The 13,728-nt window shown below is 41.8% G+C and overlaps 1 protein-coding gene across 15 annotated transcripts in view; it reads right to left on the reverse strand.

Moving 5' to 3' along the window:
* Positions 1–13,728, reverse strand: part of CPEB3 (cytoplasmic polyadenylation element binding protein 3) — a 243,816-nt gene that overhangs the window by 28,093 nt on the left and 201,995 nt on the right. For all 15 annotated transcript variants that reach the window (XM_055352482.2, XM_019035038.4, XM_055352480.2 and 12 more), the window contains one exon: positions 5,165–5,346. In XM_055352482.2, the coding sequence (XP_055208457.1) occupies positions 5,165–5,346 (182 nt within the window). The remainder of the gene's footprint in view (positions 1–5,164; positions 5,347–13,728) is intronic.

The raw sequence follows: 13,728 nt of genomic DNA on the forward strand, positions 1-13,728 counted from the left end.
ACTGCATCTATATTTATAATGATGCAGACAGCAAAGGAGATGCTTTGAGCAAAAAGGTAATAAAGGTTGATGCTACTTAAAATAGTCATGGTATTGGTTTAAAGCCAACTCTGGGCTCGCATCAGAAGGAAGGAGATGAATGCTATGACCAAAGACTGAAGTTCTCTATAGAGTCCACAGCACTCAATAGTACTGTATCGTCCTGAGGAGATATAAGACTTAGCCACTACATAATCATCACATAATAATCCATGATTTATTATTATTTTTTTGAGACAAGGTCTTGTTCTGTTGCCCAGGCTGGAGTACAGTGGCATGATCAAAGCTCATTGAAGCTTTGACCTCTTGGGCTCAAGCAATCCTCCCTCCTCAGCCTCTCCCTATAGCTGGAATCACACAGGCATGTGCCACCATACTTGGCTAATTTAAAAAAAATCTGTGTGTGTAGAGATGGGGTCTCCGTATGTTGCCCAGGTTGGTCTCGAACTTCTGGGCTCAAGCGCTCCTCCCACTTTGGCCTCCCAAAATGCTGGGATTATACACATGAGCCACTGTGCCTGGCCTACTCATGTTTGTTGATATGGGAAAGTAAATAAAGGTCTCAAAGTAGAAGAAGGAAGAAGAAGGAGGAAGGAAGAAAAAGAAGGAGAAAGAGGAGGAGGAGGGGAGAAAGAGGAGGAGGAGGAAAGAAAGAAGAGAGAGAAGAAAGGAGGAGGAGGAAACGGGGAAGGAAAAGGAAGGAAGAGGAAGGAAGGAAGGGAGGGAGGAAGGAAATGACTGTGGCACTTTGGAATCTGTAATAGCAAGGAAAAGGGACTGTTTACACAGGTGGACATGTGCTCCTGACTTTTAGCACTGCAAGTTTCAGAACCTTTCTATGAGATATGAGACTACTACTAAAAACTTGGAGGGGTTATTCAGGAAACAAGGTTTGCCTAGTGATAGAAATTCTCTGTAGACAATCATGGATGATCATTTTTTCTGAAAAAGAAAAAGGGCATTACCTAAGGAAATACAAAAGTGCTTGTATGAAATGGGAGCTCTCTGGAAAGCTTAAATGTAAGCTTTAGGAGAAAGATGAATAAAAATAAAACCATGAATGAACCTAAAAATGTACCTATGAAAGGTGTAGTTAACAGAAGCTCAAAATGCCAGAGGCAATAAAATAAAGTACTACTGGCTATATTCTAAGCAAGAAGAAAATGAAGGGGACAGAGTAACAGCTCGGGGGAAGGGAGTGTAATGTTCGCAGATGAACAGTGGAAAAGAGCCCAACTCAAGATGGAAGTTGGCTTGCGTCTCTCATAATAAAGAAAGGATGTTGGGCCGAGCACAGTGGTTCAAGCCTGTAATTCCAGCACTTTGGGAGGCTGAGGCAGGTAGATCACTTGAGCCCAGGAATTTGAGCCCAGCCTGGGCAATATGGTGAAACCTTATTTCTACCAAAAATACAAAAAAATTAGCCATGCATGGTGGTATGCACCTGTGATCCCAGCTATTGGAGTGGTTGAGGTGGGAAAATCACTTGAGCCCAGGAGGTTGAAGCTGCACTCCAGCCTGGGTGACAGGGTGAGACCCTGTCACAAAAAGAGAAGAAAAGGGAAGAAAACGGGAGAGGAGGAGAGAGGATGGGAGGAGAAGGGAGGGGAGAGGAGGGGAAGAAAATGGGAGGAGAGGGGAGGGGAAAAGATCTCCATATTGGTCAGGGCAAACGAAGAAGATGGAGCTGGTCCCTGAGGGGAAAAAGGGAGAGTAGGGACTTTGCCACTTTCAATGACTTCCAGTATTCCCACTCAGATGACTCTCACCCCAGGGCACTGAAGAAACTGTTGGGTCCTTTTCCAATATCACATGGAAGTAGCATTCTTGTGCCCACTGCAACAGTCCCACCATACACATACACAGTGTACATACTGCTTTCTTGAATAATCTCTCTTCCAGGCTTCTCACCAATCTCATGGGATGCCCAAGGCTATTACTATTGCCTTCACTGTACACCGAAGCTCAGAATTTAAGTGACCCGCCCAAGGTCATATAACCCCAAGGAGAACAAGACCAGATCTAGACCCAGGCCATCTGACTCGGGACCAGTGCTGTTTTCACTAACCAGTGTACCTTTTTGCTACTTCTTCAACAGAGCAACTTTTAAAACTCAAGCTATATAATATTAACAAAAATAAATATTAAGTACATTTGTAGCAAGATGAATACTTGCTGGTTAAATACCTTTCGACCTGCCTTAAGAGAGGTAAAATTTCATTTAATCTTCAGACCATCCCCAGGAAGGAGTTACAGATGAGGACCTGAGGCTTCTGGCCTTAAGTAACTTGCTCGGACTTGACAGTGACTGATTGAAGCAGCAAAGGTTTAAATGTGTTGGAATCTGTTCTTGCTCCAAATTCCCTACTCTTTCCACTACAACTGGCTGCTACCTTAAATGTTTACCAAGGACTACTCTGAGATATAGACAGTATATGGTTAACCCAATTACAGCAAGCAGAAAAGTCAATGGCTTTCCTGAGCCCTGAGAAGTCTGATGTTCCAAACACATTTTCATAGCATGTTCTACAATCATGCTAACAAAAGCAAAGCCATTTCTCTCCTTTTTAACTTAGTTCTAATCTTGTGGGAAGAAATACTGAGGGCCTGAGCCTCGCAGTAGCTGTGAGAATAGCGGTAGGCAACAAAACAAATATATCTGAATTTATTATGATTCTTACAGGGGCTCAATGAGTACTATAAATCCCTGGGGCAAGCATATCTCCCTCTACTAAGAAATAGGCCAGGAGGTCGGTAGAATGGAGGCAAAGGGAAGGTAAAAACATGGGGAAATGGAGGCCTCCTCTAGGTTTTATTATTTCCAGGACCTACTTCCTGTACAGTCACTAGTTCTGGCTTTAGAGGAGAAAAAAGAAAGCTACTTCCATATAAATAAGAACCCAAAGCTCTTCAGGTTAAGTTCATTGCCTAGGTTCGCCAAGTGATGGTTGCGATAGAGGTCTCGATGTAATGGAATCTGGTACATGACTTGCAAATGTACAGGCACAAGCACGTCTACCAGCAACAGCAGCAGAAGTTAAAAGAACCCTCCAAGTAGCACCATATGCTAATTCAACAAAGGTTTATCAAGCATCAATGACTAAATCGAGCAATGGGTAAATACTGGAGATCAGGCAGAGAATGAGACAGCACGCCTATCTTTGTGGAGCTTACAGTCTTGTGGGGGTTTACAGTTACAAAAGGGCATGCTCAGATTGCTATGGATACTTAAAAACACATGGAGTTCAGTTTGGTACCCATGCTCAGATTGCTATGGGTACTTAAAAACCAGGAATGGCGTTGAATCTTTATTACACTTTTGAATCTCCATGAATTTAAAGAATGTTTCAAAATTCTAAATTATTTTATTCATTTTAATTAAAAACCAAACCACTACCACTTACTCTTAAGAAGCTCAGTGAAGTAGCAAATAGAATATTTATTCTAAGCCCTGGCTCTTGTAGTTTTTGATCAGATACATGTCTTAACAAAATATAATCCTGAATATGAAAAATCCATCACCAGTTAAAATTTTTACCTAAGAAACTTGCCTGCTACACAAAATTAGTCAAAGTTGACTGTAGAGGATATTAAGTGAAACTTCATATAGAACAGATTTACTACTTTATTAATTATAGTCCAGTGATGCCCCAAGAACATTCTTTACTAGAAGAATTAATAGTCACTGCACAGTTGCACAGGCAGGTGTTCAAGACTTGGTGCTTGGCCAGGCGCGGTGGCTCACGCCTGTAATCCCAGCACTTTGGGAGGCCGAGGCAGGTGGATCACGAGGTCAGGAGATCGAGACCATCCTGGCTAACATGGTGAAACCCCGTCTCTACTAAAAATACAAAAAAAAAAAATTAGCCGGGCATCATGGCGGGCGTCTGTAGTCCCAGTTACTCGGGAGGCTGAGGCAGGAGAATGGCGTGAACCCAGGAGGCGGAGGTTGCAGTGAGCCAAGATTGTGCCACTGCACTCCAGCCTGGGTGACTGAGCAAGACTCCGTCTCAAAAAAAAAAAAAAAAAAAGACTTGGTGCTATTCTCCTACATGCTCTTTTCATTTATTAATACAGGGTCCAGATTGGCTCTTACTGCCTTCCATATCCCTAAGATTCCAAACAGTGGCAAAGCGGGGATTCAAGGAATTTAAACTCATGCCAATCTGCAAAACTATTAAGTACACCAACTGCCTAAAACTCTACTTCATGCCCCCTCTTTACATGAGAGGTAGCACTCTTAATGTCTCTAGAGGACAGGCAGGTAACACCAATGAACAGTGCGGCAGGTAAGGCATATGCATATATGGTGGAAGCAGGAGAAACAGAATGAGTTGAAGAGGAGACTGAAGGGAAAAGCAGCTATTTGACTCCAATGATTGCCACAATGTATGATCTTGCAATTTTCTTTTTTTTTTTAGACGGAGTCTCGCTCTGTTGCCCAGGCTGGAGTGCAGTAGCGCGATCTCGGCTCACTCCAAGCTCCACCTCCCAGGTTCACGCCATTCTCCTGCCTCAGCCTCCTGAGTAGCTGGGACTACAGGTGTCTGCCACTACTCCCAGCTAATTTTTTTTGTATTTTTAGTAGAGACGGGGTTTCACCGTGTTAGCCAGGATGGTTTGGTCTCGATCTCCTGATTCATGATCCACCCGCCTCGGCCTCCCAGAGTGCTGGGATTACAGGTGTGAGCCACCGCGCCCGGCCATCTGGCAATTTTCAAACCAGAAGTTCAACATCTCATACATACTCCTGAATGTTTAAATGTTAATCTAAGTTTCTTTGTTGTTTAAGAGCACTGTGTAGGTCAAGCAGGTCACTAGCTCTCCACCTCTGCTAACATACTGTCAGTGTCATCTTCTGAACAGCACTAGTTTGGTATGCTAAATTTCGCAGGATTATTTTCATAAGTGTAACATCACTCTGGGGATGGGTGAGGCAGAAGATTCCTTAATGCCTTAAATATCAACAGTGCTCTCTTTTTCAGGCAGCCTAGATGGATTCATGGACTAATGCCATGCAAGGTAGAGCTGGTCACTTACGATCATAAGGTGCCTTTCTTCCAGGAAACTACAGAACAAACTTCTTTTCTCTCCCATAGCAGTTTCACCCTAAGTAGGTGCTTACCCGTTTGTCAATGTCATTGTGCTGAAGCTGCACAAAACGAGCGCTGATGGCTGCAATGTAACTCTGCTGATTGGAGAATGCCACGCGGCCAGCACCTTTGGGGTACTTCAGCTCTGGGTCCGTATCAATGCCAGCATAGCAGACACCACCGTACAAACGGTCCATGATCATTGCCAGTTCAACTGCAAAAAAAAACAAAACATGGATGTGTATAAATATCTGGGAGGTACTCTTGCCCAGGAGAAGGAAGAATTATTTAGAGATCATGCAATGTAATTAAGAAAAGGAAAACCCATGTTAAGTATCATGAAGAATGTCCACACCAGTCTTACAACTCAAGTAGGGAAGGTCCTCACTGGGTGTTTTGAAATAAAATGGAAAAAATATTAGGAATTTACAACATACACACAAGAATTTATATAATCAGAACTTTAGCAGTAGTATAGAAGAAATGAACTACCAGTAATCCTGTTCTAATTTCTAATTGCTTAGTCCAATGGAATGTACCCTGGGTAGGCAAGGCATTTCATGCTGCCCTAACAAGTTAATAAGAAACAGTCCTACTTACTAACCTCTAAGACTAAAAGCAATTACTAGTGTCACACTACTATATTAGGACTAAGCTATAGAAAGGATTAACTAACTGCTTGTTTTAACTAGAGACAATTTGTTTATAGCCTTAAAGTAAATCTCCACAATTTAAAAAAATAAAGATTTTAGAGTATATTCTAACCCAACTGTGAACTCTCCATACTAACCTTTCCCATTGAATTCTAAATACTAGTAATGATAATAGCCACAATAAACATTTACTGAGCACTTACAACCTACCACAGAGCACTAACGTGCCACACAAATAGTAAAAACATACCCATGTTGTACCTTGCTACAGATCCAGAGGTCTGGCCTGTACTCCTTGTCACATTTCTTCTAAATATGCCTTTGTTTGTTCGTTTGTTTACTGAGACAGAGTCTCGCTCTGTCGCCCAGGCTGGAGTGCAGTGGTGTGATCTCAGCTCACTACAACCTCCCCGGTTCAAGTGATTCTCCTGCCTCAGCCTCCCAAGTAGCTGGGATTACAGGCATGCACCACCACACTTGGCTAATTTTTTGTATTTTTAGTAGAGATGGGGTTTCACCATGTTGGCCAGGCTGGTCTTGAACTCCTGACCTCAAGTGATCCTCCAGCCTTGGCCTCCCAAAGTGCTGGGATTACAGGCATGAGCCACCATGCCTGGCCTAAGTATGCCTTTATACTGGTACAGTTACAAAACAATAAAGGTACCATTAGAAAAACATGTAACACTTACCTGCATACCAGATTGTCTGAAGGTAATTGTTTACTTGATAGTGGACAGCACCTTCTCCAGGTATGACCATTCCTTTTAGGCTACTCACATAATATAAGTCCAAAAGACTCAGCACTACCCCTGGGAAGTGACCCAAGAACCTGTTTCAACACCTATATATGGTATTTGGAAAGGAGAAGACAGGGAAGAAAGACAATGACCTGGGCCACAGCCAGTGTGCAAAGATCATCACATAGTAGATCTCCACAGGAATCAGTATCTGGGGAGATGGAGAGCAGCACAACTCTTCTCTTCTAGGAGAAGAGTTCTGCAGAATGTACAAAGGGTGAAGGGCTGAATAGTATAAGAACTCCACTAGATGTCTATGAACAAAAGGAAAGCCAAGCATTACTGGTTTCTGTACTATGAAACTGCTGAGGCAGTAAGAAAAACTGTGTTGCTACATCAGAGAGGCTATCTTTACACTTCTCCAAAAGTTCTTTACATACCAGATTGCCTATTGGTGACTGTTTTCTAAGTGCCTATTTTTAATAGGAAGGACAACCTACAACCAACCAGTAATTTTCAGAAGGTGAGAAAATAAGCTAGTAATAAGTAAGCCTAAGAGTAAGTGCTATTAAAGACAGAGCAGCAAAAAGTTATCTCAATTATACCACTATGGTCAGAATTACTAAGCCATATCAGCCAAGGGAGAATTGTCCGTTAAAGCCAAGTTGATGCTGACTGCAGTCTTGGGGCAGGATCCAGGAATCACATTCATTCAAACAATGTAACAGGAATTGTGTGCATAACCCTGAATATTAGAGGTCCTTATACTTCATCCCAACAACCTCTGATGGTTTGAGAATCTCCTCATATGGCTAATGTTACTGCAGTAACAGAGACCAAGAAACTGAAGGCAAAATTAATTGTTAATTGCAGTCATTAATGAATTTCCTTTATTGGTTGAATGGGTTTAATGAAATAAGTAACCTCAGGACCCTGTAAATTAAATACTAATTTTCAAAAGACAAGGCTTCCTCTGTAGTGAAATAAGAGAGGGAACAATCTCTAAGCCTGGTGAATGGCCAGGAAAAGAATGCTGGCAAGGAATTGAATGGCACTTGTCTTACACGATAGGAAGGACTCAATAAAGTGCCTGATTTAGAAAGAAGGCACATGAGTGGTAAGCTTGAAACTCCAGCTAAGCAGGAGAGTTACTGTAACCACAGATTTTTCTACACCACAGTGGTCTCCAAAAAATCTTCAGGATCGCCGGGCGCGGTGGCTCACGCCTATAATCCCAGCACTTTGGGAGGCCAAGGTGGGCGGATCTTGAGGTCAGGAGATGGAGACCATCCTGGCTAACACGGTGAAACCCCGTCTCTACTAAAAATACAAAAAATTAGCCGGGCGTGGTGGCAGACGCCGGGAGGCTGAGGCAAGAGAATGGCATGAACCTGGGAGCTGGACCTTGCAGTGAGCCGAGATCACGCCACTGCACTCCAGCCCAGGCGAAAGAGCAAGACTCTGTCTCAAAAAAAAAAAAAAAAAAAAAAAAAAATCTTCAGGATCTCCTGATGCCAGAGAAGCACAAACATTCCATTACTTTGTGAATCTATCTGCTTGAAATCATCTGCACATTCCAAGGATTAGATCATGACTGATGTTGCTGGCAGTTAAGTACTTTGGTAAGAAACAGAAACCCTCATCTGCTTATGCTCTTATGAAAACCAATTATAAATAAATAATTTCCATTTATGAACTTATATGTAGTTGCTTTTTTGGCCACCAAAAAGTCTGCAGACATTTGAGCTGATTAGGTCTCACTTAAGTGAAGGGCAATTTGTTGAGAAGCTAGAAGAAACCAAGGTGACTTAAGAAGAGGTTTTTGGGAGAAGAGTATGAAAATTTCCCATCTCCCTCTCTACCCTCATCTGTATTTTATTATTTATTTATTTATTTACTTATTTTTGAGACGGAGTCTCACTCTGTTGCCCAGGCTGGAGTGCAGTGGTGCAATCTTGGCTCACTGCAAGCTCTGCCTCCTGGGTTCACACCATTCTTCTGCCTCAGCCTCCCGGGCAGCTGGGACTACAGGCGCCCGCCACCACGCCTGGCTAATTTTTTGTATTTTTAGTAGAGACTGGGTTTCACCGTGTTAGTCAGGATGGTCTCGATCTCATGACCTCATGATCCACCTGCCTCGGCCTCCCAAAGTGCTGAGATTACAGGCGTGAGTCACTGCGCCCGGCCTCATCTGTATTTTAACTACAGAAAGTCTAATACTATGACCACCCTTGAAGAGAAGTAAACAATAGTCAAACAACTGCTGTTCATATTTGGTCTTTTGCTCAACCAGTGAGTCTTCATTCAGCATACTTCATTAAGCATACTTAAATGAACTCATTTAAGTACTAAACAGAATTTCTAGTCCTCATTTGAAACCATCCTCTGCAGAGGGCAGAGACAAAGTAGCTCCCAGGAGGATGTTCTTAACATTTAACCTGAGGAAAATGAGGGTAGCAGAGCAGGGCATAGAGGCGAAGGAATCCAGAGTTCACACAGAGGTGAAAATAGGTATATAGTCCACGAGGAAGTCGAGACTTTCCAAACTACTTTTTATTTTCTTTCCCATCCAGACAGTGCTCATGGGTCTGTCTGGTCATGGTGGGAAGATGGCAGGTCTAATAGCTATGGTTCAAGGGTATACCATACTTTGGACAAGATGCTCTGTGATCCTAAGACAACTTAGGTTGTCTCATGAACAACTTCCATGGTAGCAGCAACACAATGAGTGTAATCCACATGCTGGCTCTTGTGATGAGCGTCACTGTGCCACAGACTGGAGGGGCAAACTAGAATACTGCAGCAATATGGAGCATAGCATCCCCATGGATTCCTTTGGATTGTGATGACTACATCTCTGAATCTGAATATAAGCTTCAATTATGGTTCCTTGGATTTGCTCCTGATTCTTTTTTCTTTTTTCTTTTTCTTTTTTTGAGATGGAATCTCGCTCTGTCGCTCAGGCTGGAGTGCAGTGACACGATCTCAGCTCACTGCAACCTCCGCCTCCAGGGTTCAAGTGATTCTCCTGCCTCCGCCTCCCAAGTAGCTGGGATTATAGGAGTGCATCACCACGCCCAACTCATTTTTATATTTTTAGTAGAGATGGGGTTTTGCCATATTGGCCAGGCTGGTCTTGAACTCCTGACATCAGGTAATCCACCTGCCTTGGCCTCCCAAAGTGCTGGGATTACAGGCGTGAGCCACCGCGCTTGGCCTGCTCCTGATTCTTTACAAAGATGTGAAAGGGTCTTTAGTTCACCAGAGAGGAAACCCATGATGACTCCTCCCAGCCCTGCTTCACCTCAGGGCCCTATTTATATCATTTAATTATAATACATTTCAAAGCCAGCTAAGGCAACATGTGAGTCTGAGATACTGGACAGCCAAATGAGATAGAGTAGAAATGAGGATTCCAGAGGAAAATAACACATTCGTCTCTACAGATTCTAAACTGCGAATCTATAATCCATATTTCTTCTCTTTGGAAATAAGGACAAAACAGATAGGCAAGAGGCATAGGGCACCTTAAGATATCAAAGAGGTCTTGACTTCTGAAAGAAAGGAAGATTAAACCTGATGAGGACTTTCTAGGTTTACCACAATTGTCAAGTTGGTTCAAGGTCAATTCACACACTTCAAGTGGAAGAAATGTGCTCCTAAGCTTCTGCTCTGCATCAGATATGTTGGGAAGTTAAGAATATTTTCAAATAGATGGTATGAACAATGAATTAAATCAGACAGAGTGCACTGGTACCAAGTAGACTGTTACTACTGTTACTGAGACAACATCTCAGATCTCAGCTTAATAAAGTATCTTTCCTTCGACCTGAGAAAGACCAATTACTCTATCTGAACTCTGCTTCATCATCTCGAAAGCGCAGTCTACCACTTACAATCTCGCAGGGTCATTGTGAGAATTAAACATCCATGAGAGCTCTGGGCACACTGCTGAGGACAGAGTAGTATTCAAATGTTTAGTTTTGTCCAGGGTTCTTGCCCCTCTCCCACCCTGTGAATCTCTGCTTAACATTTAAGTTGGCCTGGTTTTATGCTCTATAAGTATCAATTCATTGCAGTGTTATTTTGGTTTTATGCTAATATCACACAGCCTGCCACTGATATGGCAAAGTTTGACATCAGCTTTGGATGAGGGTTTGCTTTTGGTGCAGAGGGAGGACACAAACACATACTAACATTAGGAAAATCCTTATCCCTAAAGGTAATACAGTTAATCAAGTCAGTATGCCAAATCTGGAGTTTATCCGGGACAACCCATACTGAACTTAGGACATGGTGAAAAAGCTTCTACTGTTGAAAAACTTGATACAGGATGGTTTCTGCCTGCAACCATATCATAAAACAACAATAAAGGATAGGGTTATAATATACTCCTGTTTCCTAAATCACAAATCAGGATATGGTTTCTAATACATGTGAACTATCAAATGTTTATATAAAATGTCTGAAATAAATGATCTTAGAAAAATTCAGGATATATGTTCTCTAGATATATGCCATATATCTCTGAATATTTACTTCACAAATTTTCACCTCCCACAGAAAAACCATCCTCACAACAGTCAGGGCAGGTGGGGAAGGCAGAGAAAGAAATTTCAGGATTCATCACAGAATATTGGTAGGGGAAAAAAAGAAAGGAAGGAATTATCACAGCAATTGTTAGGAAAGATAGAACCAAAAGATGAACAAGAAAACAGTAGGTTGTGGGGATTCAGATGAGCACTCTCTCAAGATTGATCTGTTTGCAGGGCCTAAGGAAGTCATGAAGTCAAGAACAGTTCATATGCTTCTAATGAGAAAGACTGAAAGTTTTTCCAGCCTGATCAAGGTTGGGAATGAATGGATCCAAAAGCTTGGTCACTGGGGCAGTCCTCCCATCAGATGCCAAAACCAAGAAATTTGGGATCAGAGGAATACTCATGTTAATCAACTGGGGAAGAGTACAGAGACCACATACCTCACTCTCTACTTTTTCCTGGTGATATCATAACCCCCAAGTCTGGCACTTATTTTCTGTCAGAGTGAAGAGATATGCATTCTGGAGAGGTCCTAATGCCACAGAGATATGCAACAGGGCTATTTCTGTATGGAGATTCACATTACGTGAATGAAGCAGAGTGGCAACGTGTTGTACTTCCAGGTGGCAGCAGGAGGAGAATCAAACTGCCCATTACCCTGTACTGACTCTAAAGAATATGCGAGCTTTAGCCACATGGTGGCACGGTGAGTCTACTTACAGGCTTTCCTAATGTGAGGGTAGGGTGAGGTGGGGAGTAGAAAGAAAACAAGATCTGATAAACACCAGGAGACTTCAGGCAAACCATCGTTGGCTTGCTATTGTCACTGATGGGAATGATGAAAGGAAGAGACAGTAATAATGTGTATTATTTGACATAGAAAAACCCACAATCAGGCAATGAGTAAGCTCATCTAAATTTTCCACTGATATTTTCCCATTTTCAGCTTTGCTTTTCTTTTCCTTTCTAGGACTGTGATTTTTTCCAACCTAATTTTTTTTTTTTTTTTTTTTTTTTTTTTGAGATAAGGTCTTAATGTCACCCAGGCTGGAGTGCACTGATGCAATCTCAGCTCACTGCAGCCCCGAGCTCCCTGGGCTCAAGTGATTCTCCTGCCTCAGCCCCCCAAGTAGCTGGGACTACAGGCGTCTGCCATCATGCCTGGCTAATTTTTGTATTTATTGTAGAGACAGGGTTTCAGCATGTTGCCCAGGCTGGTCCAACCTGAGTTTTTAAAAGGAAGGTTTATCAAAGAACCAGAAACTCAGGACAATACTGCTTAAAACAGGTTGCCTTTTTTCTTTAGAGGTGTTTGTATATTTCTGTTTAAAGGGATAAGGCCTGTATTCAGAATAACTATCAGTGATATTGGTCCTTGTCTTACAATGAGGAAATATCAAAGATTAAAAAAAAAAAACTCACAAGATCCAAAGGAGTAACACTTCAGTGATAACATTTTAGTCACTGTGACATATTAAGGGATACTTTTTGGCCCTGAATAAGGTAAAAATCCACCTGGACATCTAAAATCACACCTGTTGAGTAGGGACACCCATATCTAGTCCAGGATCAGTCTACATATAATGCTTAAAATAGTTTTAGACTTTCCAAAATTCCATAACTAGAATATCCCTTGGAAATAATAAAAAATGCTCTAAAGCATTTCAAAACCAAATTTGAGAATCATGTTAAAGAATATAATCTGGTCTCCAATTAATTCTGAGTTCACATTCTATAAACACATTTGTTTTCTTCTGAAATCTTTTGACTCTCTGTATATGATTACCTCTTTAACATGATAGTGGGATATTCAGTTTTGCATGACACATATTTTCTCAGTGCCAGTAATACAGTAGATGCTCAATAAATGTTTATCATTCAAGTGAACTGTACTGTATTCAACTTCAGCTTGTCTAGCAAAGTCACAATGAATTCCTTTAAAAAACGTCTTCTATTCCAAGGTATACATCAGTTCCCAAAGCTCAGTGTGTTTTAAAGAAACCCAATTCCTAGGATTATAGATAAAAGTTGCAGATGTTAACTTTTTGTCTTGATAACATGGCCCTCTAAACTAGAAGTCTTGGGATGAATGGTAAAATTCTAAGACAATAATATAGATTACTTTGCCACCTAGAAACTAGCTATGCTTAAGGGAAGTGTTGGCATGGGAGGAACCCTATCAATAATACAAGTGATTTTAGATTACTATCCACATAACTATAAAAACAAAACATTTTAAAACAAAAAAATTTTAGCTTAGTTGAAAAAAAAGAGAACTTCGGCTGGGCACGGTGGCTCACACCTGTAATCCCAGCACTTTGGGAGGCCGAGGCGGGCGAATCATGAGGTCAGGAGTTTGAGACCAGCTGGCCAACATGATGAAACACTGTCTCTACCAAAAATACAAAACAGCCGGGCATGGTGGCGTGCACCTGTAGTCCCAACTACTCGTGAAGCTGAGGCAGGAGAATCGCTTGAACCCAGGAGGTGGAGGTTGCAGTGAGCTGAGATCGGGCCATTGCACTCCAGCCCGGGTGACAGAGCGAGACTCCGTCTCAGAAAAAAAAGGAACTTCAAATTATGAAAGGTATAATATAGTATCTAGTCAGGGAACACAAAATCCCATTTCTTACTAGACAACTAAATATAATTCTTGTTTAATCCTAGA

This window comes from Gorilla gorilla, chromosome 8 (genome assembly GCF_029281585.2).
Source record: "Gorilla gorilla gorilla isolate KB3781 chromosome 8, NHGRI_mGorGor1-v2.1_pri, whole genome shotgun sequence".
NCBI lineage: Eukaryota > Metazoa > Chordata > Mammalia > Primates > Hominidae > Gorilla > Gorilla gorilla.